The sequence below is a fragment of the Sturnira hondurensis genome, unplaced genomic scaffold (genome assembly GCF_014824575.4).
Source record: "Sturnira hondurensis isolate 20B ecotype Veracruz unplaced genomic scaffold, ASM1482457v3 Scaffold0014384, whole genome shotgun sequence".
NCBI lineage: Eukaryota > Metazoa > Chordata > Mammalia > Chiroptera > Phyllostomidae > Sturnira > Sturnira hondurensis.
In genome coordinates, this window is record NW_028087015.1 from 41,384,545 (window position 1) to 41,410,813 (window position 26,269).

Below are 26,269 nucleotides of genomic sequence, written 5' to 3' on the forward strand. Positions count from 1 at the left end.
CTGGAGTACAGATTAAACTATTTGCACTAACACAGGTCACATGTATGATTTAGTAAAACAACTTTGCTCTCCCTAAAAAAATGGTTTAGTATTAATTAATGTGTATATACAATATTATACCAAATTGAAAGCTGTGGAATAAGAAGAGTACATGTGGATTTATAAGACCTTAACTCTATAACTTATTAACTGATTGCTTTCAGACAAGTTATCAATGGTAATATCTGTCCTACCACTTCCACAGAATGGTTTGGAGTAGCCAAGGAAACAATATATAATGAGAAAGTTCAGGTATCTTGAGAGCCAAAAAATGTTATAAAAATACTCAAAAGTGATAATATAAATTCTAAAATGTTAACTTGATAATAAAAGTCCTTGAACCATATATTTTTCAAGATATTTCATTGTTATTTAATTATTTTGTTTTGTGGGTAACATAATGGATTAAATTTTTGACCTTTCATTAAATACATTTTCAAAAATTAAGCATTTAAAAGGCATTGAGGCAAAGAAACATTTAAGTGGAACAGCTTCCCTGTTGAAACAGAAACAAATTAAACGTTTTTGTTTTTTTTTTCTGAGCATTAGGCAATTTCATGAAATAGGTGGAAACAGTTCTTTTTATGTCACAATTTTTTCCCATTGGTTTCTTTTTGAGTTCCTCTGTATTAAGACATGGCAGGCAGCTTCTACCCCATCAGGTAAAATAAATCCAATTAATTTATTTGGACTTGAGTTATAAAAGGTTGATTAACTGTAATCACTGGATCATAAGGCATGGCCTTCTTTTATTTCTTTGTAAATGGAATTATATCTAGATTCCTGTTTCACACGTGATTATTCATGCAGTTAAATACATTATGGCTTCCAATAAGTGGCTGAACAAGAGTAGAGTCCTTGAACAGAACTTGTCTATCATTTCCTTAGGCTCAAAGGCAAAATAAGGTGTTACCAAACATATTTGCATTTAATTAGCAGGAGTTGATACACTGCATACAAATCTGTTTTAATTGGCAGGAAAGTGACTAAAGATACTTTACAAATTCATTTTCAATGTCATTATGTGGTATATGTGCTGCAGGTTCACTAAAAGAGCACCGCCCCCCCCCACCAGCCATTCTCTGTGCCCATAAAACCTGATATTTACCCATCTGATGTTTCCTGGCTATGAAGACATTTGCATTTGACACCCTTGTCTAAAGTCTGAAAGGTAATATCTGACTACTCCCGGAAACCGGACTCCTGAACAAAATTTTTCTGTACAGTGTGTATGTAATGCAGACAGACAGAATGCTACTGAAAAGAATTCCTGCAGGAAAGTCAATTTAGTATGGCAGAGAGTCAGGCAATAGAAATTAGGATGTTGGGATTCTACTCCTCGTTTTGCTGCTATCTAGTTGTTCTCAGGAAAGCCTTTCAACTCCTATGCCATTTCTCTTGGCCCCTAACCTATCCTACTATCATTCCACCCAGTTTTGTTCAGGTCAGAAACCTGAAACTTATCCTTGGTATCTTTCTACAATCAATTATAACCACTGGCAAGGCCTGTTGATTACACCTCTAAAACATAGCTTGAATCTAGCCATTACTCTCCATATCTTGTATAACAACCCCAGTTGAAACTACGAGTATCCTGACTTCCAGCCAAGATGGAGGCGTAGGTAGACACACTGTGCCTCCTCGCACAACCTAAAGAGGACAACAATGAATTTAAAAATAAAAGACAACCAGAACTGCCAGAAAATTGAACTGAATGGAAGTCCGACAACCAAGCAGTTAAAGAAGAAATATTTACCTAGAACAGTAGGTGGGGATAGGCAGCTGGGGCAGAGAGGACTCTTGGCAAGGTGGTGGCTGGTGGACAGGCAGTCCCACAACCACATGCAGATAAACTGGGAGGAACAAGTGGGGAATGAGACAGACCACTTGGCCCAGGGTTCTAGCACAGGGAAATAAAGCCTCAAACCTCTGACCAAAACACCTGTGGGGATTGCCGCAGCAGCAAGAGAAACTCCCAGCCTCACAGGAAAGTTTATTGGAGAGACCCACAGGGTCCTAGAATGTACACAAACCCACCCACCTAGGAATCAGTACCAGAAGAGCCCAATTTCCTTGTGCGTAGCAGGGGAAGTGACTGAAAACAGAGAGCAGAGCAAGCGGCACTGTTCCCTCTTGGACCCCTCCCCCCATACAGCACCACAATGCAGCAACATGGGTTGCTCCACCCTGGTGAACACCTAAGGCTCTGCTCCTTACTATGTAACAGGCACCAACACACACACAAAAAATGGTCCAAATGAAAGAACAGATCAAAGATCTAGAAAAAAATACAGCTAAGCAATGAAGAGATAGCCAACCTATCAGACGCACAGTTCAAAATACTGGTGATCAGGATGCTCCAGGAGCTCACTGGGTCCTTCAACAGCATAAGAAAGACCCTGGAAGCAATGAAAGTTGCATTATGCAAAATAAAAAAAAATCTACAGGAAACCAATAGTGACCCAAAGGAAACCAGGACTCAAATCAACGATTTGAACACCAATCCAAAAGAATCTATGCATCCCAGTGTTCATAGCAGCAAAATTTACAATAGCCAAGTGCTGGAAGCAACCCAAGTGCCCAACAATAAATGAATGGATCAAAAAACTATGGTACATATACATAATGGAATTCTACGCAGCAGAAAGAAAGAAGGAGCTCCTACCATTTGTGATGGTATGGATGGAACTGGAGACCTTTATGCTAAGTAAAATAAGCCAGGTAATGTTAAGACAAATACCATATGATCTCACCATTACCAGGAACCTAATGAACAAAATAAACAGGAAGCAAAGTATAACCAAGGACACTGAAATTGAGAATAGGCTGACAGTGATCAGAGGAGAGTGAGGGAAGGATAATAGGGGGAAAGGGTGAAGGGTTTATAGGAACAATAATAAAGCACACATGGATAATAACAAGGGTGGGTGGAAACAGAGGAGGGAGGCAAGGAGGTCTGAAGTGGTCAGGGGAAAAGGCAGAAAACTATACTTGAACAACAAACACACACACAAATACACACATAATCAACGGTTTGAAACAGGAAGAATAAAGAAACATTCAACCAGAACAGAATGAAGAAACAAGAATTTAAAAAAGTGAAGAGAAGCTTAGGAACCTCCAGGACATCTTTAAACATTCCAATATCCAAATCATAGAGGTGCCAGAAGGAGAAGAAGAAGACCAAGAAATTGAAAACTTATTTTAACACATAATGAAGGAGAACTTCCCCAGTCTGCCAAAGGAAATAGACTTTCAGGAACTCCAGGAAGCTCAGAGAGTCCCAAAGTTGGACCCAAAAAAGGAACACACTAAGGCACATCACAATTACATTAGATAAGATAAAAAATAAGGAGAGAATCTTAAAAGCAGCAAGAGAAAAAGAGACAGTTACCTACAGAGGAGTTCCCATTGGTCTACCAGCTGATTTCTCAAAAGAAACCTTGCAGGCAAGAAGGGGCTGGAAAGAAGTATTCTAAGTCATATAAGGCAAGGACCTACATCCAAGATTACTCTATCCAGCAAAGCTATCCTTTAAAATGGAAGGACTGATAAAATGCTTCCCAGATAAGGTCAAATCAAAGGAGTCCATCACCACCCAGCCCTTCTTATATGAAATGTTAAAGGGACTTATCTAAGAAAAAGAAGATCAAAAAATATAAACAATAAAACGACAACAAATTCACAGCTATTAACAACAGAACATAAAAAAAGCAACTCAGCAAATGACTGGAACATGAACAGAATCACAGAAATGGAGAACAGATGGAGGGTTCTCAGTGGGGGAGGAGGAAAGAGAGGGAAAAGGTACAGAGAATAAGTAGCATAAATGGTAGGTAGAAAATAGACAGGGGGAGGTGAAGAATAGTATGGGAAATGGAGAAGTCAAAGAATTTATATGTACAACCCATGGACATGAACTAAAGGGGGGGATGCAGGTGGGAGAGGGTGTGCAGGGCAGAGGGGAATAAGAGGGGAAATGGGACAACTGTAATTGCATAATCAATAAAAAATATATTAAAAAACTACTAGTATCTCTTACTTGGATTAGAGGTATAGCTTTTTAAATTGTCTCCTTGATTCTGTTTATGTTTTTTCAAATGAAAACTGGATTATTTTTATCTTTCTCCCTTAAAACCATGACTCAGAAAAAAATGAAAATTTTCTACAATGGCATAGAAGGCCTGAGTGATCCACCCTTGTTTGTACTTTCAGTCTCAAATTTCGCTATTTTGTTTCATCCAGCCACAGAAGCCTTATTTCTTTTTAAAAAATATATTCTTTTAAAAATATTTTATTTATTTTTAAAGAGAGGAGAAGGGAGGGAAAAAGAGAGGAGGAGAAACATCGATGTGTGAGAGATGCACCAATAAGTTGCCTCTCTCATGTCCCCAACTGAGGACCTGGCCTGTAACTCAGGTATGTGCCCTGACTGGGAATTGAACCAGTGAGATTTTGGTTCACAGGCTGGCACTCAATCCACTGAGCCACACCAGCCAGGGCTAAAAATATATTCTTGAACATAATAGTCATACTCATTTTAATTTTCTATCTCCTAACTCTAATATCCAGATCACCTGAGTATTTGCATTTATTGTCTATTTTTCTCTTGATTACTGGTTATATAACCATTGTATACTCCTGTCTATTTGCATGGGTAGCAATTTTTAGTTAATTATCATATATTGCATTTTTTTAAAAAGTTAGTCTTCAGTTGATGTTATTACCCATCAGGTAACTGTCAATCTCTGTTTTTCTTTTTCTGCTAGGCAGTTAAAGTGTGGAACTGATCACTAATCAGCTCTTTGTCTGAACTGGGCTGAGGCTGGGTAGTGGTCTATCATTTATTCTTAGGGCTTAGACCACCAGGGATTTTCACTGAACTCTGGTGGGATTTTGTGTCCTAGTTTTTGAGACATCATGAAAGTACAAACCTCAAGAATACGATTAATTTCTGAATGAGAATACCTTTGGCTACAAGTAGCAGAAGGCCCAACTCACAAAATAGCTTAAACATTGGAGAAAATTTATTATTTTATAACAAGAAGACCAAAAACATGGGCACTCCCAAGTTGAGTAATTCAGTGGCTCAGTGATTTCACAAAAGGCCCACAAAGGGTTTTATCTACATCTCTACTGGAGCCTCTTTCCCGTACTGGCCTAGACAACAACCCAAAATCCCCTCATGGCATCAGAAAGGCTGCAGCAGTCCCAAGCATTACATTCAGACATGGAACCTTCAGAAGAGACTGTGAACTCTTGAAGAGTGAGAAACTCATTCTGAAAATCCTTCCATAAGATGCTCATCACCTCTCATTTCCTGAACTTCATCACACAAACATGTCTAAACCACATGTGAGAGGGAAATAGAACCAACCCATCAATTGACTTAAGCCAATTTGGGTTTATTTCTTGGGTCTGGTATTGGGATTGGGACCAGTATCTTATGAAATACTGACCATTGGCAGGGGGCTGAATAGATTTTTTGGTGGGGGGGGGGCAATAAATACTACCTGCTACAATATGCTGATTAGATTTTAAATTATACCCAAGCATTAGAATTTGGAATGAAGACTCCACTTTTGTATATCTTCATCATTAGTAAATGCCTGAAGTTCTTTAGAATACACTTTTGATAAGCATTTGATATAAAATATAATAGGAATGATTGGTAATCAAGAAATATGAAGCAGATGTAATTAACACTGAAATGATTTTTTTAAGTAAACATTTCTAAGGTTCTAAAAAATTTCCCAAATATAACGAGGAGTTTCTTAGAAGAGTATTTACCATCTTTGCGTATATGTTTCTTTTTAGTCCTAACAGGTAAACTCTGCGTATAAGTATTTACTTTCTTTATAATTTTCATTTTCCACTAATAAATTTATCTAAAAAATGATGGATGCAATCAAGAATGTATTTAAGAGCTGGATATAATCAATCCACTCTCCTCATTTTGATTTGTTTGTGCATTTTCCTTCAAGGGTGCTAGTGATCACAGACCATATTCAAAGCAACAACAATCCCAATTTACTCAATCACCCCCATAGAAAACTGGATAGATTCTAGAATGCAATTTGGGGCAGTGAAAGAGATCAGCTCCGAATGTTATTTGTTACATTTATAGTTGAGATCAGATAGGTGTGTTAGGTAATGATGTAACCAATAAGCCACCCCAAATCTTAGAAGTGTGTGTTTTTTTGCTCATGCCACATACTCATGGAAGTGCAGTCAGGTATAAAGGACCCCACTCACGTTAGTGACTCCGGGACGCGGGCTGACGGAACAGCCACCATTGCAGAGGTGCCACAGGTAAAGGGTGCTCTGGGGAAACCATGGCGGTAATGACATGTTCTGCCCACAAGCTACACGTGAACTTCTGCTCACATTCGATTGGTAAGAACCCATTACCTGGCACCCCACCCAGGGGGCTGGGCAAGTATGATGCTACCAGGTCCCTAAGAGATGGAGAGCCGGCCACACTGCTGATCAGCATTTTTGACACCTGTAGAGATGCCCCTGTGTGTATCACTGCCTTTCAATACAAGGCAAGACATCACTGCCTTTCAATACGAGGTTGCCCAAAGCAACCATTTGTTTTTGGTTGGTACAAACGGAGTGGGAATGCTTCCGTGAGGGTGAGGCTCTCCGTATACTCTAGTATGTTACAAATGCAGCTTCATGAAACACAACACATTCTGGTCTCATGGCTTTCAATCGTGATATGGTTTTACTCTCATGTTAAGAGTCACATTTTACTGGAGGCGTAGGTAGAAACACTGTGCCTTCTCCCACAACCAAGTTTGAATACAACAAAGGTTTAGTAAACAAAGACATAGCCAAAGAACAGAAAATTGAACTATAGGGAAGTCCAACCATGACGAACCGTTCAACCAGACAGGTAAGAGGGGCGGAGCCAGCAGTGGAGCAGGGTCGGGCAGGAAAGATCCCCCGACCCAGGCACACAGGCAGCTGGGGTAGTAGCGCGGACCCAGTGAGGGTGCGGGGCAGGCTGACTGCAGCGGTCACACATTCTCCCGCAGATAAACCAGCAGAGGAGTGAGCAGTGAGACAGATCACGCAGGCCCCAGCGGGCGGACCCAGTGAGTACACATGGCGAAGGGCTGACTGCGGTCACACATTCATGTGCAGTGGGACAGATGGCACAGCCCCTACGGCGGGAGGTGGCAGAGGGGACCACCATTGCTCCCCTTTGATCCCGCCCCCACATACAAGCGTCACAACCCAGCGACCTGGGTTACCCTGCCCTGGTGAACACCTAGGTCTCCGCTCCTCATACATAACAGGCACAAACAGTTCAAAATATGGCTCAAGAAGAACTCAAAGCCCCAGAGCCGATAACTCTAAGAGAAAAACAAATAGCAAACCTCTCAGATGCACAGTTCAAAATATTGGAGATCAGGATGCTCACAGAACTGGTTGATTTTAGTCACAATTAGAGGAACATATGAAGGCTAAACTAATTGAAATTAAGGGAAATGTACAGAAAACCAATAGTGATGAAAAGGAAACTGGGACTCAAATCAATGGAGTGGACCAGAAGGAAGAACAAAACAACCACCCAGAAAAGAATGAAGAAACAAGAATTCAAAAAAATGAGGAGAGACTTAAGAACCTCCAGGACATCTTTAAACATTCCAACATCTGAATTATAGGGATACCAGAAGGGGAAGAGGAACAGCCATGAGTGGAAAACTTATTTGAACAAATAATAAAGGAGAACTTCCCCAGTCTGGCAAAGGAAATAGACTTCCAGGAAATCCAGGAAGCTCAGAGAGTGCCAAAGAAGTTGGACCCAAGAAGGAACACACCAAGGCACATCATAATTACATTAGCCAAGACCAAAATGAAGGAGAGAATCCTAGAAGCATCAAGGGATAAGGGGACAGTCACCTACAAAGGAGTACCCATCAGACTGTCAGCGGATTTCTCAAAAGAGACCTTACAGGCAAGAAGGGGCTGGAAAGAAGTATTCCAAGTCATGAAATCCAAAGACCTACAGCCAAGATTGCTTTATCCAGCAAAGCTTTCATTTAGAATGGAAGGACAGATAAAGTGCTTCTCAGATAAGGTCAAGTTCAAGGAGTTCATCATCACCAAGCCCTTATTATATGAAATGCTAAAGGGACTTATATAAGAAAAAGAAGATGAAAAATATTAACAGTGAAAGGACAGCAAACTCACAGTTATTAACAACCACACCTAAAACAAAAGCAAACCAAGAGGACAGCTAGATCAGGAGTGGAACCATAGAAATGAAGAACACATGGAGGGTTAGAAACAGGGGCGTGGGAGAGGGAGAAGGGGAGAGAAGGCACAGAAAATAGCATAGATGGTAGGTAGAAAATAGATAGGGGGGAGGGCAAGAATAGTGGGAGAAATATAGAATCCAAAGAACTTGAGACACGTGGTTATAAACTAATGGGGGGAGAATGGTGGGGGAGGGAGTGTGGGGGTGGAGGGGAATGAAGGGGGGGAATAGAACAACTGTAATGGTAGAATCAATAAAATATATTAAAAAAAAGAACTTGAGACATGTGGACATAAACTAAAGGGGGGGAATGGTGGGGGAGGGGTGTGCAGGGTCTAGGGGAATGAAGGGGGGAAATAGAACAACTGTAATGGTATAATGAATAAAATATATTTTTTTAAAAAGAGTCACATTTTAGATAAAAAGTAGACTTTTCCAACTCTACGTTTTCTCTGCAGACTGGAGGGGTGTTACCAAATAGGTAATCCTTGGATTACTTATTTTCACCTACCCAGTCTAATTTTCTCTTCATTTTCTATTCACAGGTCTTCTATCCACGTGTCTTGGATATTGTAGATTGTTAGGTTTTCTATGGCAAACATTGGGCCATTTCCACTGACTTGGCAGGAAGGGCGATTCATTCCAAAGAGCACTTGAAACCTTTCCTGCTGGTGCTGCTCATCAGGGTCAGGCCTGTGTGGGCACAGTGAGCATGCACCTTCCATCACTCTGGGTAGCTACGGAGTCCGGTTCTGCAGTCATTACTCTCAGTAACACTTGTCGTGAGCGACCAGCTCCTTCATAAATCAGGCTCCGATGGCAAGGTTGGCAGTAGACACAGTGTCTCGTGTGATAGAGAATAAAGGATGAGGTCCAGTCGCTCTCTCCGTTGGTGCTGAATAATAATAACAATACCCAAGTAGTTGAATGCACAATTCATTTTGGCTCTTAGTAGTTGTAGTATAGACACTCCAGACAGTTCTCAGAACAAACAGTGAGCTGACTGGTCTTGTCCCCGTGTTCACTTGAGGAACCTGGGTCTCAGAGGAGTTTCCTAAGTTGCAACAGCTACTCAGTGTCTCCAGCTGTATCAAACTGTGAGAATTGAGGCTTGATTTTATTAATTATCCAGTATTTTTTAATTTCCAAAAGATGGTATCTGTATCTGTTTAGTTCTTAAATAGCAACTCACTGCCTTCTATTTTGAATAATGCTGATTTAAGTAACTTCAACATCTTCTCTGTACACCATAGGCGCCTCCCACATCTCTGCATTTGGACTTAGCAGGTCTTCGGAAATGCATGTGAATGAATGACTGCATGCATGTGAGGCTGCCCTGCAGCCAGCTGCAAGCTGCTACCTGCTTTATGTGGGTGAGTTCATACCAGTGGGGCTGGCTTGAACTCAGGCCAATTTTCCATCGGGGTGTCTACACGAGCAGAAGTAACTCTCTGTGTTTCTCAACCAAAGCAGAAGAGAAAGATTTTTAGAATGATTTTCATGCTCAATTATGAAAAAAATGCACGGTGATTGTAGAAAATATGGAAAATGAAGAATAATACAAATAAGAAAATTAAAACAACTCCAAATTCCGGAGATTTGTTCTCCCAGTCATTGTTTTCAAAGGCATTATACACACACAATTCACATAGCTTTAATCATATATAGTGTTGTAGCCTGGTTTTTCACTCTTCATTGCATCCTTTAAAATCTTTTTTAAAAGATGCTTGTCAGTGGTCTTGTCACATTCGCATATGGAGGGGCCATAATTTATTACTGGACTTAGGCTCTGTCATTTTTTGCTATTATAAGTACTGTTGTTACAAACACCTTTCTCTATAAATCTTTGTGAGCATGACTTTCAAGGCACCATCTGTCCCTTGGAGTCCCTTGATTAGTGACACATACCTCAACTAACCGACGTTTGACACATGGAGCTGAAGCTCAGTAGCTAGATCCTGTCAAGAAGACAAATAGGGTAGCAATGGCTGTCTCATTCCCATAAAATAAAACAGATACAACTATAATTTTGCAGGCCATTTGTTTGGTTAGAAGCTTGATGCCTCATTGATTCCACACATGATGTATCCTCAAAGCGTGAAGGTGACCTTAGAGACCGCCAGCCACTTAGCATCCAATTAATCAAGCTTCAAGGTGTTTGGTGTCCAACACCAACCACGCATTATGATCTGCCAGATTCTTGTTACTCAGAATTGGGATTTAGGAAGGGATGTGGACTAGGTTTAGCTTCTGGGGGCTCTTGTGCACATAACAGAAGAGACAAGATCTTTAAGGAATCTTGGTGATGCAAGCTGCAGGCTTTGGTAGGAAGAGAAAGAACAGTGGAGTGTTCTAAAATTTCGTGAGCTTTCCCACAGACTGCCAAAAGGAGGTGTTCATCAGTGAGGCTTGAATGTCTCTGCACCAGAGGACGGGAGTTTAAAAATCATAGTCTTAGAACTTTGCTTGCAAGATGACTGAGATGTACAGCATTATGGTGTATAGAGTTCCTTAAACTGGGGGTCTCACTGAGTTAGTCAATATCTTGTAGAATCAATACAAATTAAAATTTATACTAAAAAAGGACCTGAATTGTTTTTCTGTTACTTAATATGCAAGCATGAATGCTTGGTATTCATCTCTAATAGCCTAAAAGGATAAAGTTTTCACCTTTGACCTAAAATTTACTTAATCTTCTAGGACGGCGGTGGAGAGTCTAAGTCCAAATCCAGGTATTTAATATGTTTCAGTTTTGCTCTCTGCTTCATGAGGATGGTTTTATTGTACTAAATTGTGATATTAATATTGGTATTAGAGTGTGAAAAATTCAACTAGTAAGTAGTATGCAAAGTAACCTAATGCAAACTTTAATGGATAAAGGCACTCAAAAAATCCTTTGCCACAAGGGTAGCAAAAGTGGTAAAAAGGGAAGGTTGCTACAAGTAAAATAATAAAATCCTTGAAAGCAACGTGGGTAACTTTAATCAAACAAGGCAGAATGTAACAGCAATATAAGCCTTTGATTCTATTATGGGATACACACAGAAAATTCTTTTTCAATCCCAGTGCTATGGATTGAATTGTTTCCAAAACGAGATATGGTGAAGTCCAAACCCCTGGTCCTTATGAATGTGACCCTATTAAAAAAATAGGGTCTTCTCACTAGAGTGAGCCTGATCCAACATGCCTGCTGTCCTCATAAGACGAATCTGGTAGACAGACATGCACAGAAGGGAGGTGACAAAGACTGCTATGTCATAATGGAGGCAGAGACGGGAGTGACAGGTGCATCTTCAAACCAAAGAATGCCAAGGATTCTGACCAGCAGCAAAAGCCAGAAAAGGCGAGGAGAATTCCACCCTTCAGGTGGCAGGGGGAATATGGCCCTGCCCAGACATTGGTCTCAGATCTCTACTGTCCAGAACTCTTTGACGAAACCTTTCCGTGGTTTTAGGCCACCCAGTTTGCAGTGCTTTGTCATGTGTCATGGCGGCCCTAGCAAACTAACACAGCTCTTACTAGGTTCTGCCCAACTCCATTTTCCCTGGCCTTGCATAAATCTGGGACAGATCGTGTCACTTTCTGGTCAGTTTTTCTGTTTAGGAATCAGTTCAGTTTAAAGCTTCACCCTCATATCCAATTCACATCTCATCACTTTCCCCGCCTCTGGTACCAACCAGGCTCCTGGGTTAGAGGACTTGAGGTGGGGAATGGACCAGGGTTGTGCTGGCATGTTCCCAAGCCCTCCAGCCTGGGTGGAGGTGATGAGGGGTGCGTGTCTCCTTGGACACCGCTCTCCCCTGCAGCTGCCAGGTCTGGCTCTCTGCGTTGGAAGCAAGGAAGTGGACTAGGCAAGATGCCGGTTGTCTGATGTAACAGTCCGTGAAAGGCGCCACCTCTGGACTTGTTCTTACTGAATCTGGCTCTATGTTACCTGTGGTCTTTGTGTTTCCTTGGGGTGCTGTTTTGTTTTTCTCCTACCTGCTCTGCCCCTAGAACTTCCTGAGAGAGGCTGCTGTGTCTCCTTCTGGTGCTTTCTATAGTTCTTGACCAAGATTCAGATGGCCTCAGAGCACCTACATTTTTCTTCTCTATGCTCCTTCCACAGGGCCAGAACTAGCAGAGTCTTTCCTGCGCTAGGTTCGCCTTGGGATGCAGGTGGAGAAGGGCTCACTTGTCTTTGTCCTCACTGTGAAGGGGCTCTGGCCGCTCTTTGCCTCCTGCCGTCAGCACTTTGAGCCCCAGGCCCTCTTGGGCAGAAGTCAGAGAAATCTCTCCGGTGTGGATCCATGCCTCCCAAGAACCCCTCCAGAGCCCTGCTCCCTAGAGAGGGCAGCCCAGTAAATCCTGGCTGTAGGTGTCCTCATACCTGACAAATGACTCTCTTGAGTCTCGTTTGCCCAGCTTCCATGGACACTTTCAGCAAGGGGCAGAAAAGGAGTTAGGGGAGAGCTAGGATTCCCGCCATGGGCACTGCATTCATGTGGCTGCAGGTCTGCAAGGCCCACCCCGCCCCACCCCAGTCCCACTGTGTGGCCTAGGAAGGTGTGAGCTGCTGTGAGTTGTGCAGAGCAGAGCCAATTCAGTCCTGAGGAAGCTGTCTGGATGCCATTGTTGGTGGCTCTCCTGAGGCGGTGGGAGTATTTAATGCTCTTTGCCCTCTGTCTGGGGTCCCAGGAGTGCTGGAGACCTGCGCTCCTGTGACGAGAAGGGAGTGGCGTGGCTGGCACTGAGGTGGGTTGCTGATTTAGGGGGAAAAGAAGAGTTCCCACTCAGTTTCCGCTAATGCCATAAAATATGTTTTCTATTTCTAGATTTGTTTCCTCATTCTCCTTTGATCTTGCAAGATGTTGTAGATTTTGTCAACATCCTGTGATTAGTGATATGGAGGAGGATCTGCACTTAATTTGTACATTCCACTGAAGGTGCTGCCAGGTGTCTGTGGCTGGTAGCCCCTCCCACTAGGTGGGGACCCCAAGGAGTTTTAGAGGAAAAGAATCGGCTTCATTCCCCTCACCCCCCTGACGACTGGCTGGCTAAGGTTTTGAGAACCATTACCAAATCAGGATTAGTGGTCTAGTGATTCCACTCCTAAACTAAGTGTTCTCAGAGTGTGACCCCTGATCACCATCAGCAGTAATACCTGGAAAGTCCCTAGAAATACAAACCTTCAGGCCCCGCCCAGACCTGCTGGACCAGAAACTGGGGGAGAGTGGCAGGCGCCTGCCTCAGCCAGGTGGTACTGATGCCCACTAATACCTGAGGACTGCTGTTCCAAAGACACTGCTCAGCCCCAGTGGCACTTGAGACTCTCTGGGAAACAGGGGTCTACTTAGTGTGGCCTAATACGAAAGGTCTGATGTACCTGAAAAAATACTCCTTGAAAACTCTCTGATGACTTCCCATCCAGCACAGGCTTTTGGTTTAAAGACTCTGCGAGGGACTTTGGCCAAGGCAAAGAGAATCTCTTTTCTCCTTCCTAAGAAACTGGAACTGCAGAAATTTATTAACCACTCTAACCAGATAATTTTCATTCAAGTCCAATCATCCTTACTGTGATGCTTATTGCTATCGGAATATTTCCTTGCACAAGATGAGGCTTAGAGTAAGATTCACCCTTTCCTGCCTTATTCTCTCCATAGCGATTATCACCATCGAACAGACTCTGTGATTTATGTGCTTATTTCATTCTCTGTATGCCTTCCTCCACATGCATATGGGTTTCATGAAGGCAAATGGCTTTGGTTGTTTTATTCACCACTATTTCACCAGTACCTTAGCCAGTACTTGGCACTTTATAAACATCCAGAACTATTTGTTGAATGAATGTGTGAAGGTTAGATTCCAAGAATATGTTTTACAAGTTGTTGTAGATTTCTGTTTATTGACTCAGTGAAGAAAATTGTGGTTTTTGTCCTTATTTCTACTTGGGAGGATGCTTAATACCACAGGTGTCATACGGGCCTCCGAAGTGCTATCATTTTAATGCAACGTGAACAGAAGAGTCTACTGGATTGAGGTGAAAGGCGTCGCCGAGGGGTGTGCTGCAGGGTTTCAGGGCTGGAGCTGGAGGGGAAGCCAAGGCAGGAGAGGTGGGGAGAATAAGGAGAAGACACCAACAGAAGAATGTCAGTAACTTCTGGGCATGCCAGTCTGCTGTTGGCACAAGCATGCCCATTTGTAGGGATTAGTTTTGGACAGTTAATGTGTTTATCAGTAACTGTCAGGCCTCACACATTCCAGGATGCAGGATTTCCAGTCTCCTGGCGGCACACTTTACAGTTCCTATTTCACAGAGGTTCACTGTCTTACTCCTTCGCGATGATCCAATTATGACGCAGTAGAGCTGGTCTCCACCCTTGAGGCACTGGGTGGGCAACATACAGACGCATCTGGAGGTAGAGGCTGCAATGAGAGAGAGACCGTGTGACTCGCCATAGTACTCCAGTTGGCTTTTACCAAACTTGTCTCCAGAGTGGCGAGCTCCTGGGTGGCCACAAATGAGAAAGCTGAAATAAAGGCAGTGACCCAAAATACCCAACTGTGGCTGAGGGGAGTGGCCTGGACGTAATCGAGCAGAATGTACAGTGAGCCAGTAAGATCCAGCAGTTGGGTCTGCCTGTCTCTGATCCCGTCTTCTGCTCACTGACCCCATCCAATCAGTTCTATCCTGCCGGGCCATTTCCACAATGTCTTCCGTTAGTCCCTTCTGTTCTTTTCTCACAGTCACTGCCAAAGTGCACTTGTCTTGATCACTTATTGAACATGTACTATGAACCCCACATAGCAGGCTGAGCAGTTTACATGCTTTATTTCCTTCCATCCTGACAACAAGCATATACAATACATGTTAACGTACCAATTATACAGATGAGGAAACTGAGTTTGGAGACATTAAGCGATTTGTCCATGGTCCCGCATTAGTAAGTGTTAAAGGCAGGTTTTAAATCCTAAATGACTCATAGGCCTGAACTCCATAACCTAACTCTATTTGTTTATTATTTCTTTCTAGGATATTCCTCAGTGATGCCAGTTAAATTGGGTAATTCTCTTACGAATGAGGCCTGGTTTCAGAACCACCTAATCACTTCATGATTCATATAAATTTTGTGTTTATCAGAATAGTATCAAATAGTATCAGAATAATCATTTAGGCACAGATCTTGTGTCATAGAAATGTACACTTGAGCCCTGGCTGGCGTAGCTCAGTGGATTGAGCGCGGGCCTGCGAACCAGAGGATCGCGGTTCGATTCCCAGTCAGGGCACATGCCTGGGTTGCAGGCTGGTTCCTTGCAGGCTAACTACCAGCAGGGGACGCACAAAAGGCAACCATACATTGATGTTTCTCTCCCTCTCCTTCCCCTCTAAAGATAAATAAATAAATAAATACAGTCTAAAAAAAACTAAATGTACCATAGTTTAAAAAAAAAAAAAGAAATGTACACTTGAGACCTATTTGATCCTATTAACCAATGTTACTCCATTAAATTCAACAAAGAAAAAATCACTTAGGAATAAAGTTACCAAAGCTAAGTATATTAAATCAGAGACTCATTTATCTATGTATGTGTTTTAATCAAAGTTCAAGGCCCTTCACACTTTGGCCTTGCTTCCCTTCGCAACGTTACCTTTCCTGCTTTCTCCACTCCAGGTAGAGTGACCTGTTCTCATTTTAGAAAGAGAAGGAAATAAGTAGTAATGTACACAGTGATTGAGAACACAATTTAGTCATGGTGACATTCAAACCGACTCAAGATGAATAATCTCCCAATGTTCCATGAGCAGGTTAGGTATAAAATGCACTTTTGGCTTTCTCTTTCTTTATAAATGTTGTGGTTTGTACATGGTTCTGTAGTGCTGCCTGAACTGAACTCCCTGGGACACTGACTTTTGCTCTCTAAGTACAGGAGGCTGCCAGAGGTAGCCCGCATCTCCTGGGGAGAAGGTGCTTTCTATTTTCTGACTGCATGCAGGATCAAAGAATTCCCTAAATAATGTAAATATCTTACTAAGATATATTTATGTTTTGGCATGATTACCTTAAGCCATCCCGCTAACTGGAGCAAAATCAGTGTATTCAAATATTTTACAGTGTTTCTTTTAGATAAACTTAGACTCCTGGCATTTAGATATATATAAAACAAAGAATTAATAGTAAAGGCAGATTTTTGTGCCATTGTAAGCTGCAGCTTATTTGTTACTAAGACAGATTTAAAAAAGAATAATTTGTGGAAAGATAGTGAAAAACCAAACACCAAAAAAATAGGCCCTTCGCAATGGAAGGGTTGCCTGCAGACCTTTTCTCTGTGGTAAATGAGGAAGGCGCGTCAGCAGTAAACACAGCTCTGCACGCCGGAGCTGCCTACTATTGCACAGACAGGCACCATTTTTATTTGGTTTCCTGTCCAAATTCCTCTTATTGTCTGCATGCATTTTTGACAAAATTGTTCTCACACTACAATTTTCAAAGAAAAGGGGTGTACTTCAAATACAAAATGGTGTTGCATCCTACTGGCAGCTTTTTTCTACCCCAAATTATTGTTTCTGAGAGAGATGGCAGCTGGGTAATGGTGTTGGTCAGGCAGTGAAAGAATGAATGACAGTGTTTCTGTGTAAGGTGATTTAGTGGTGATTAGAATGAGGCAATGCACTTAGTGAGCCCTGGGTTGCTGTCTCGCATGATGAAATTGCCTTGTTCAGACACGGCTGGGAGGTTGGACGCCCTAGACATCAACACCCTGAGTTGCCACCATCAGATGGCCTGCTGACCATGGCTCCTGTGGCTACCCGCTGCCATGAGTTCAGTCCTGCCACCTGCCAAGGGAGCTGGGTCTTGGTCACCAGCTTTGCATAGATCAGGATGAAACTGTATTTGGATAACAGGGAACTCTCCCCCTTCTCAGGGCTGAGTTGAGGAACATTGGGCTGGAAAGTGAAAGAGGAGTCAGGGGATGTAGGGAGCCTGTCCACATGGTATGCAAATGTAGCCCAGCCTGATTCAGAAAACTGACGGGGGAGTGAGTTGGCACACAGGACCCACGCCCGCAGATAGGTTTTCCCCATGGGGAATCAGGCCTGCATTGTACCTAGACTGCCATGAGGCATGCTTTTGCTAGAACCCCCTCACCTTCAATAGACTCAGCAAATGTTTGCCGCATATCTTTAAAGTAACTTCCTAAAATCTATGCTAAACCTCCCAGGGATGGAGTGTAACCAGTTTAACCACTTTTCCCTTTATATTTGCAAATATCCTTTTTCTTTGTAGTAATTAGCAGCTTCCTCTCATTTGTTATTTATCAAAGGTAACCACCTAAAGGGACCCTGTACCTCAACTGTAAATGAGGACCTTACTTGAGGTAATGTGCCCAGAAAAGCAACAAAAGCCTATCCAGGCAGGGGTGGGTTTTCTCAGGGCCCTTTCTCTCACTCAGAGAGCAGCCATGCCATCTCTTTTTCTCCACAAGACTTCTGTAGTCCGTGTGAATTTGTTCGTTGCATCCACAACACACAGACCCCATGGGCCGGGGTCCACATCAAAGGGAATGATAAGGTTTCCCCCCAAAAGGAAGGTGGTTTTAACAAAGGTTAGATGTAACAATTGCATACTTTATGCCTCATTTCAAGGCATGTTTTTGAAGAGTGTCACAAGGGAAATCTAGCTGCCCATGTGAGTTCTGTTAAATTCTAATCTCCAACCCATATTTATATATTACACGAAGCTAATCTGGGCTATTTCATGGTCAAACTCCATCTCAGAGCAAACATACTTCTGTGGAGTTTCTGCTTCCAAGACATTCACAAATAAAATGCAAATAGCCAATACACTTACAGAAAGTGGAAGTGGAAGGCCACTTTCTAAGTACCGAACTGGCAAAGCTATGCAGGCATGGTAAGTCCAGGTCCGGTGAGGGTGTGGGAGGGCGGTCTTTACCACACATTGTAGACGGAAATATAATGTCGGAAAAGTATTTCTGGACAGCAAGTTGATACAAGACTTTATAGTTTAAAATAGTATTTAACTAGCCCTGGCTGGCATAGCTCAGTGGTTTGAGCTCGGGCCTGTGAAGCAAAGGATCGTGGTTCGATTCCCAGTCAGGGCACATGCCTGGGTTGCAGGCCAGTTCCCAGTGGGGGACACATGAGAGGCAACCACACATTGATATTTCTCTCCCTCTCTCCTTCCCTTCCCCTCTCTCTGAAAATAGATAAATAAAATATTTTAAAAAATAATATTTAGCTAGAAATTCCATTTTCTAAGATATACCCTATGAAAGTAATCTTACACTATAGATTTATCTGTGATAGATTTATCTATCAAAGCACTGTTTATAATAATAAAACATTGGGGCACATCTAAATGCCTAACAGAAGGTTGGTTAAAGAAATCACAAAAATGTCTGTACAGGCTTTTGCAGACATTAAAAAGTATGTAGTGGAATAATACCATATTTTTTCAGACTATAAGACACACCCCCCAATTTGGGAGGAAAAGGAGGAGGTGTCTTATAGTCTGAATGTAGCTTACCTGGCTAGTAAATGTAGTTTACATTTACATAGGTGAACTATTATGTTATTTATGTTATTAAATATTTTACTACATTTTTTGCTTCAATTTTTTTCCTATTTTCCTCCTCTAAAACCCAGGTGTGTCTTATGGTCTGGTGCATCTTATAGTCCTAAAAATGTGGTATACGATGCTAGGGAAATAATTTCATGATATAAGTGAAAAGCAGCAATAGATAAAATAATATAGAGAGTATGATCCTATTTCATTTTTAAAAAATTTGTAATATAATCAGGGCCACCCCTACAAAAATTTTTCTATGGAATGCTTGTCTGTTCAAATGATTAACATCACCCCAGTTCAAAGCGGCTGTGCCACACCTGCAGTCCAATCCCCAGCAATCTTGGGAGAGACTGCCCTGCTGGCGGGGCTCAGCAGGCTGCTCCCTGGGCACGGGAGTTTGGCTCTGAGCTGGGGATGACTCTGCGAACAGAACCCCTTAGAACATCTGGTTGGCCCCAGACATGGTGGAGGAGAGAAGTAGTCCAGGGTCTGAGAATGTTCCACAGGGAGAAACAGTGCCTGAGCCCCTGAGGAACCCTGTCTGGGTTCAGGGTGTCCTGCCCGAATAACACTGTGCCTTGGCTAGTGCCTACAAGAGGATGTAAAAAAAAACCCCAAAACCTCAGGGAGCTGCTTCAGCATTTGCTTCCCAAGAGGAACCCCTCCTAGGCCCAGAGCACTCTATGTGTGCTGGACCCAGCTCATCCCCAGTGCCAAAGGGAAGCTTAGACAATGTTGATGCATGCTCTCCGAATCTGGGAGTGGGGAAGCGTCCCTGGTGCATGCAGTTGGGGTGAGGACTCCTCTTCCTGGGCTCTAACAGTGCTGCTGATGGTGTATGCATGGAAAGAGTAGAAAGATTTACACCAAAGTGATTAAAGCAGTTATTTCTCATTGTGGGTGGGTCATGTTTTTCTTTTCTCTTTAAGTATCTTTATACATTTTTTGTACACTAAAACAGAATAATTTTTGACTAAAGAAAGGTTCCTGTTAAGGGAGCACACAGAGATGCAAATAGGATACACTAACTGAGATGGATTTCAGATGAGAGAGTTTCCAGGCGGGGCCGCCCCGGAGCTTACCTGAACACTTCTCCCAGTCGTAGCAGGTGTCGTGGCCACAGGGTTCTTTCTTTGTGCTATTTTGTGCAAATACTTGCCTCTCGATAGCCCAGGCTAATTTTGGGCCATCTTGGCAGGGACCAGCATGTAGAAAATGGAATTGCTGATTATTTAAGCATTTCCCAGCTGAAAATTCACAAGCTGGTAAAGTATGGGAAGACCTGGAATCAGTATCGTACACGCAGAGGTCTTCTGAATAATGGCTGCCCGAGAGAGGAAAGAAAGCATTTACATGTGAGGGCCAGGAAACAAGAAAAGGTGTCTAGCCAGTTGAATGCGTTACCTTGATACTCGGTTATCTTTACCCAGCTCACCCCCCGTCCCGTCCCCATTTCTCTTCTTTCCATCCTCTTGTGTGCGCTGGGATTCATCCTCCTAAAATTTCATCTTAGTCTTGGTATCACCCCCAAAGCCTTTGAATTAAAATCTGAATTCTTAAATTCTGATAACGAAGATCTCCCATATTTTGACTCCAATCAACTTGCCTTTCTGGAATTATTTTTCCCACCCCCCCTTAATTCTTCTTTATCACCTGACAATTGTATAGCTTATTTTCTAGACTGGTAAGATCATTTTTCCCTTGCTGCCATCTCATCCACAGCCCAGACAGCATTGTGCAGTGTCTCCTCTCTGCCTATCTGTGTGCAGCTCAATTCCTGTCTACATTTTGAAAATAACCCCCACTGACCTTGCACATGGTAGTCTGTACCTCTTCTGAACTCAGTAACACTCATTAATTGCAACACCAGAATCATCTATCATTATACAGCTTTACAAGTGTATTTGTGTTATGGTGAAGAGCATGCATTTCTAAGTTCTTCTTTGTTAACTTGCTTAATCTCTCTAAGCAGGTGATGGATCCTGTTATCAAGAGGTACCCAGTGGCCATAGCCTTTGTCTTACTGAGAAGACAAGGACATCTTGGTTACTGAAAATCTGGGTCTCTTCTCTGATGTCGGTTTTAGAGTTAACAATCAGTGTAGCAGCATTTAAAAGTGTTGCCAGGAACTAGAGCCCATGGCAGAGAAGAAAAGGCCACTTGCTCAGTTTGGAGAACTTAGGCTATGGGACCAGTCGCTCCCACCAGCTCCTTCAATGCCACAGAAAAGAGAGCTCAGGACGACAGAAAGAGGCCAGAGAGGGACGGGAGAACTAGCATTGAAACCATTCCAGGGGGCAGTCTGTGTTCTCATGGTTTGGTATTGCCAAGATAAAGAAAGAAGTTTCCTCCGGGTTAAATGGGCACTATGAAGGCTGTAAGTACTGCCCACAAGGCCATGTGCTGGGTAAGATACTCTAGCAGCAAGAAGCTGCATGGTGGACCACTTGTGGTAACGATGAGGAGGGTAGATAGAGCCACCTTGGGCTGAATTATGTCATTGAATATGCAGAAAAAGATGCTGCAGCATTTAAATGAATGAATGAAAGAATGAGCCCCTACAACCCTTTGCTAACCTGCAGCACAGAGGAACATGAGAGCTAGTCGGGTTTAAAGCGTAAGACTGGCACAGTCCATGGGCTTCTCACCCCAGCGTTCATTCTTTGTCCTCCTCGGTAACTTAATTTCACTCACAAATGCCCACATGTCCAGCCAGATGGGCCTTTCAGGGACTTTCCTTAAAAGAGAGAATGTGTCTGTTTTGGTTTTCTTTTCCTCCTGGTGCCGCAGAGTAATTTTGGACCAGGAGGTAATTTTAGGGCAGCAGGCCAGAGAGTGGAAGGCCCCTCGGTGCTTTCTGAAATGAGTGAGTCACCAAAGGGACTCCAGATGGCCTACCTCTGTGTGTACTTTGTGAGACAGAGAAACAAAATATCATCCTAAACTAATGTTGCAAAGATTTAATCCGAAGATTAAATTCAGCTGAAAGTAGCCCGTCAACTAATAAGCACCCTCAACCCTCCTGGGTTTGTTCACAAAAGAAAAGGCAGTTATAACAACAAAGATATGTAATTTGTATTCTTCATGCTCTCTGCCCCTGCATGAAAAAATAAACTGACAAAATGACCAAAAAATGACAGAGGTATATGTGTGTGTGTGTGTGTGTGTGTGTGTGTGTGTGTGTGTATGTGAACTCCACCCTCACACCACTTTCTCCAAGCCTCTGGAGTCAGGGCTTTGCCATATACTTGGGGGAAAAGGAGGGCTTTGAGATAACCGAGTCTGAAGTTTTCAAATAGACAGAAATAAGCGTTTATCATCAAAACAAGACTTTAAATAAACAAAATCCACGAAAACGTTTAGAACTGAATGAGAGATGATGAGGAAGCTTGCAACCCGTGGGGAAGAAGGAATTCAACCAAACCTAGAGACTCTCGGTTATGTGAAAACGTCATGTATTTCATGTTTGTGCACCAAGAAGCGCAGCTCCTGCATCAAGCTGTCCTCACCAGGCTGGTCTTCCCAGTCTCCAAACACAGTCCACAGAGCATCTCTTACCTGCAGTCTTCCTCTGGAGACATGCAAATGCATCCAGAGTCCGTTTCTTTCTGTCCTAGTTGACAACTGCCCCGTAGTTTGCTCAGAATATCTGAAAGAAGAGAAAAGTGGGTAACGAACAGTACGCAGTACAGATTCCAAGTGATAAACCTGGACTGAGGAGCAAAGGCCATTTATCTCTGGAAGTTAAAGCATTCATTTGGCTTTTTCCAAACAGGCAGTCATGAAATATCCCATCCGAAAGGTCCTAGCTCTTGTGAGCTGTCATTTCCAATGTAAAATTCCTATTAGGCTCAGATAACTAAACAAAATAGGAATTTCTGTTCATTCGTTTTCTAAATATTTATTCAGCAACTATGGTATCCCCGGCACTACATTAGGTTTTAGGGGTTGAGCAAAATTTTACCCAGATCTTATACTCATAGAGCTTACAGTCTTATGGAGGTGGACAGATATTAATAAAAATGTAATAATACCACCCTGGCTGGGTAGCTCAGTTGGTTAGAGTGTCGTCCAGACGCACCAAAGCTGTGGGTTTGATCCCTGATCAGACACATACAAGAATCAACCAATGAATGCATGAATAAGTGTAACAACAAATTGATATCTCTCTTTCTCTCTCTCTCAAATCAATGAACTTAAAAAATATATACTAATACATATAGAATTGCTATTGTTAATACTATCAAAGAGAAAGCATATAATCAAGAAAATTGATACAGCTAGGAAGATGAGAAATGGTAAATTGAGAAAAGGGGAACTTTTCAAAGCAAAGGAAACATCATTGTACAAGTGCTTGAGCCCCTGGATGGTGTGCCTCAGTGGACTGAGTGCTGAACTGTGAAACAAAGGGTCACTGATTCAATTCCCAGTCAGGGCACACGCCTGTGCTGCAGGCCAGGTCCCCAGCAGGGGACATGCTAGAGACAATCACACATTGATGTTTCTCTCCCTCTTTTTCTCCCTCCCTTCCCCTCTCTCTAAAAATAAGTTAAAAAATCTCGTTCAAAAAAAAGGTGCTAAAGAGAGCAGTATGTGGAACTGGACACAAGGTGCATAAAAACAAGAGCATGGAACAAGGTATGGCCTTGGGCAGGGCTTTACAAGGCCTTGGAAGGACGGGTGTTCTTACTTTATAAGCTGTGGGAGGTCTTGGATGCGTTAAGCAGGTGTGACAAAATCAGGTGTGGTTTTTGAAAAATAAATTAATTCTGGCTCCTGTGTGGAGAATGGAGAGGCATGGTGGCCAAGAGAGCTTTGGGCAGACAACCTGTGAGGTCATTGTAGTAGATAAAATAGAGGATGTTGTGCATTGGGGGTGAGACATGAGAACTGTGAAGCATGACTCTTAGGTTTCTTGTTTGCATAAGAGACTAGACATGGGTCCCTTCACTAAAAGAGAAAATATTGGATGTTAGTTCTAGGGAGGGGAATGTGATGACTCGAGAGTTCCTCTCTGCATATACTGAATGTGTGGTGTCTTTAAGACACAGAATAGATATATAGAAATTTGAATATTCAGGTCTAAAGCTCAGGGGAGGAGTCTGTGCTGAAGGTTTACACTTGGCATTAGTACATGGGGGACCATCCAAGCTATGGGTAGGGGTGAGATGCCCCAGCAGGGGAGTGTAGTAACAAATAGGTGAGGAGACAGACTGGAGCCTTGAGGAGCTTCAGCGTTAAGTGCTGAATTTCCTCAAGGCTCCTGTCAAAAATAGAGGCGATAGCCAGAGAGGTAGAATCTAAAGAAGACAGCATCCTATCTTGGAAACCACAGAAAGAACATGTATACTGACTGTCAACACTGTTGAATGCAGCTGAGAGGTCAGGAAAGATGAGGACCAAAATATTGTCTGTTACAATTAGCAATGCAGGTAACAGGGATGACAGTTCGGCAAATGGGTGCTGGGGAGCAATGGCTTGAGAGTCTGATTTTCTTAGAAGAATCAATAAAGAAATGTAATGGAACTATTTATACTTGCATGATATTCTGGGCACTAGGATATTACGATAAAAAGAAAGAAAGAAAGAACGAAAACAGCAGTGGTCCCTTTCTCCATGAATCTAAAGGGCAGTGGGAAAACAGACATTAATCACAATCATAGCAGTGGGTTCACACTTCAAGGCTCAGATAGTTGTTTTGAAGACGGAGAACATGGTCCTGGGAGATCACATAAAATAAGACCCCAGCTGAGAAATGTAAGCAAAATCCATAAGGAAATGACACTTGAGCTAAGATGAGGAAGTGACTAGTATGTATGTGAGGAAGAGAAATTAAAGTAGAGAGAGTGGCACTCAGGCGTATTGGAAGGGAGGGGGACTCTTGGATATCTTTGCTTACCTTAAGGCTCAGCCGGAGAACCTTTACACTGGTTGAGTCGGACCTGGAACTGAGCCCTGGAGCCTGGGGACTGAAACACTTCCCGGGACGGAATCTGACTAAGCCACGGAACTACACTGGCCTCTACAAGCAAGTGACTGTCAAAGGAGGGCAGTGGATAGCTCTCCATGTATTCTGCCCCTTTAGATGACAGAGCAGGAGACCCTGCTCATAGTTCCTCCTCTTAGCCAATCAAGATAGAAGGATTGGGAAAGGAAGGTTTATGTTAGAGGTGAAAATAAAGGTTGAAAGAATTGGTACATTTTCTTCTTTGCTGCTATGGCCATTTCCTGCTACTCTGTTAGGACCCTCATTCCATTTGGTGAAATCTGGCCCAGAACTTGCATGAACATGGAGACCTACGGCCACTGGTTGGGCCTCAGATAGTAAAAATTTCCAGGAACACGGGATTGTGTTTCATGTCTTGTATAGCTTTATCTCTTTGCCCTTTGGAAATAAATCCACACTTAGGTCGGGGAGGGACTGCGAGCCACACATTGTTTCCAAAGAGAATCACCTTTGCAGAGATGCAGAGCATTACTCAGTCCCTGGGGAGCTGAAATTGTCAGGGATCACACACGAGGAGTCTTTGTTCCCTTGTTGAGAGTCAGGTTGGAGGCAGAGCTGGCACTCTGCCGCCCACACCCCCCAGCACAGTTTGTGAGCAACATGGAAATAAGGACATCGCCTTGTGTGGGGGGCTAAGGCTAGAGGATCCTCTGGAGATGTTGATTTCTGGGAGAAAGGAAACTAGTAACTGTAAAGCGTGCAGCATCTCATTTTTCTCACACTGAAAGAGTCCAAAGTCCTTCCCTGGCCAACAAATGTCCTGAAACTCTTTACCTCACAGCTCTCCCACCTGAGAGAGTGCTCAGTTTCACTGATGAGTTTTTCTTTCTTTCTATGACTTCCTTCATTAATCATTTTTGTCAATGTTGTTGGAGAGAAAGTTTACAGGAGAGGATATCGGTTTCCAATATCTCGATGCAGAACATCTCATTATCCCTCAGTTTGGATTATAAATGCAATTTCTTTTTCCTACAGCCATGCACCTGTGTGGGTGTGTGTACACATGCCGTCCATTGCACAGAGAAGAGGAGTCCGCCTCAGATGCCCAGAGGACCTTAGCTCTCTGAAGCCTGTGTGTCCCAAACGTTTCTATCCCTCTCACATGCGTGATTAGAAGTCAGTTGAGACCACACTACAATATTTACCTGAAGTTCTTACAAATTTTCATGAAATCTCTTTATTAACAGTTTTAAGGTTATGTAGCAGGTTAACTTTTTACCTTTCCTTCACACATTGTAAAAACTCAGAAGAGGATAAAGAAGGCAAGATGGCAAACAGCTTGGGGAATTAGCGCAGTTCCTGCTTGACCCAAACTGTCTGGCCTTGGGTCTAATTTACCTTCTCAATGCCTCCTGTGTTTTCATTAGCAAAATGGGCCTAATC

General features: G+C 42.7%; 1 protein-coding gene and 1 long non-coding RNA gene across 2 annotated transcripts in view; both read right to left on the reverse strand.

Annotated features, from left to right (window-relative positions):
- Positions 1 to 14,166: 14,166 nt before the first annotated feature.
- C6 (complement C6) overlaps positions 14,167 to 26,269 on the reverse strand; it is a 57,671-nt gene continuing 45,568 nt past the window's right edge. The window contains exons 17-19 of the mRNA XM_037063233.1: positions 22,438 to 22,528; positions 19,962 to 20,203; positions 14,167 to 14,716 (exon numbers count right to left, since the gene is read on the reverse strand). Coding sequence (XP_036919128.1) covers positions 14,535 to 14,716; positions 19,962 to 20,203; positions 22,438 to 22,528 — 515 coding nt within the window. The 3' untranslated portion in view covers positions 14,167 to 14,534. The remainder of the gene's footprint in view (positions 14,717 to 19,961; positions 20,204 to 22,437; positions 22,529 to 26,269) is intronic.
- Positions 15,115 to 15,989, reverse strand: LOC118998808 (uncharacterized). The gene is made up of 2 exons (XR_005068952.1): positions 15,765 to 15,989; positions 15,115 to 15,502 (listed from the first exon to the last, which is right to left on the reverse strand). It is a non-coding gene; the product is annotated as an uncharacterized LOC118998808 (long non-coding RNA).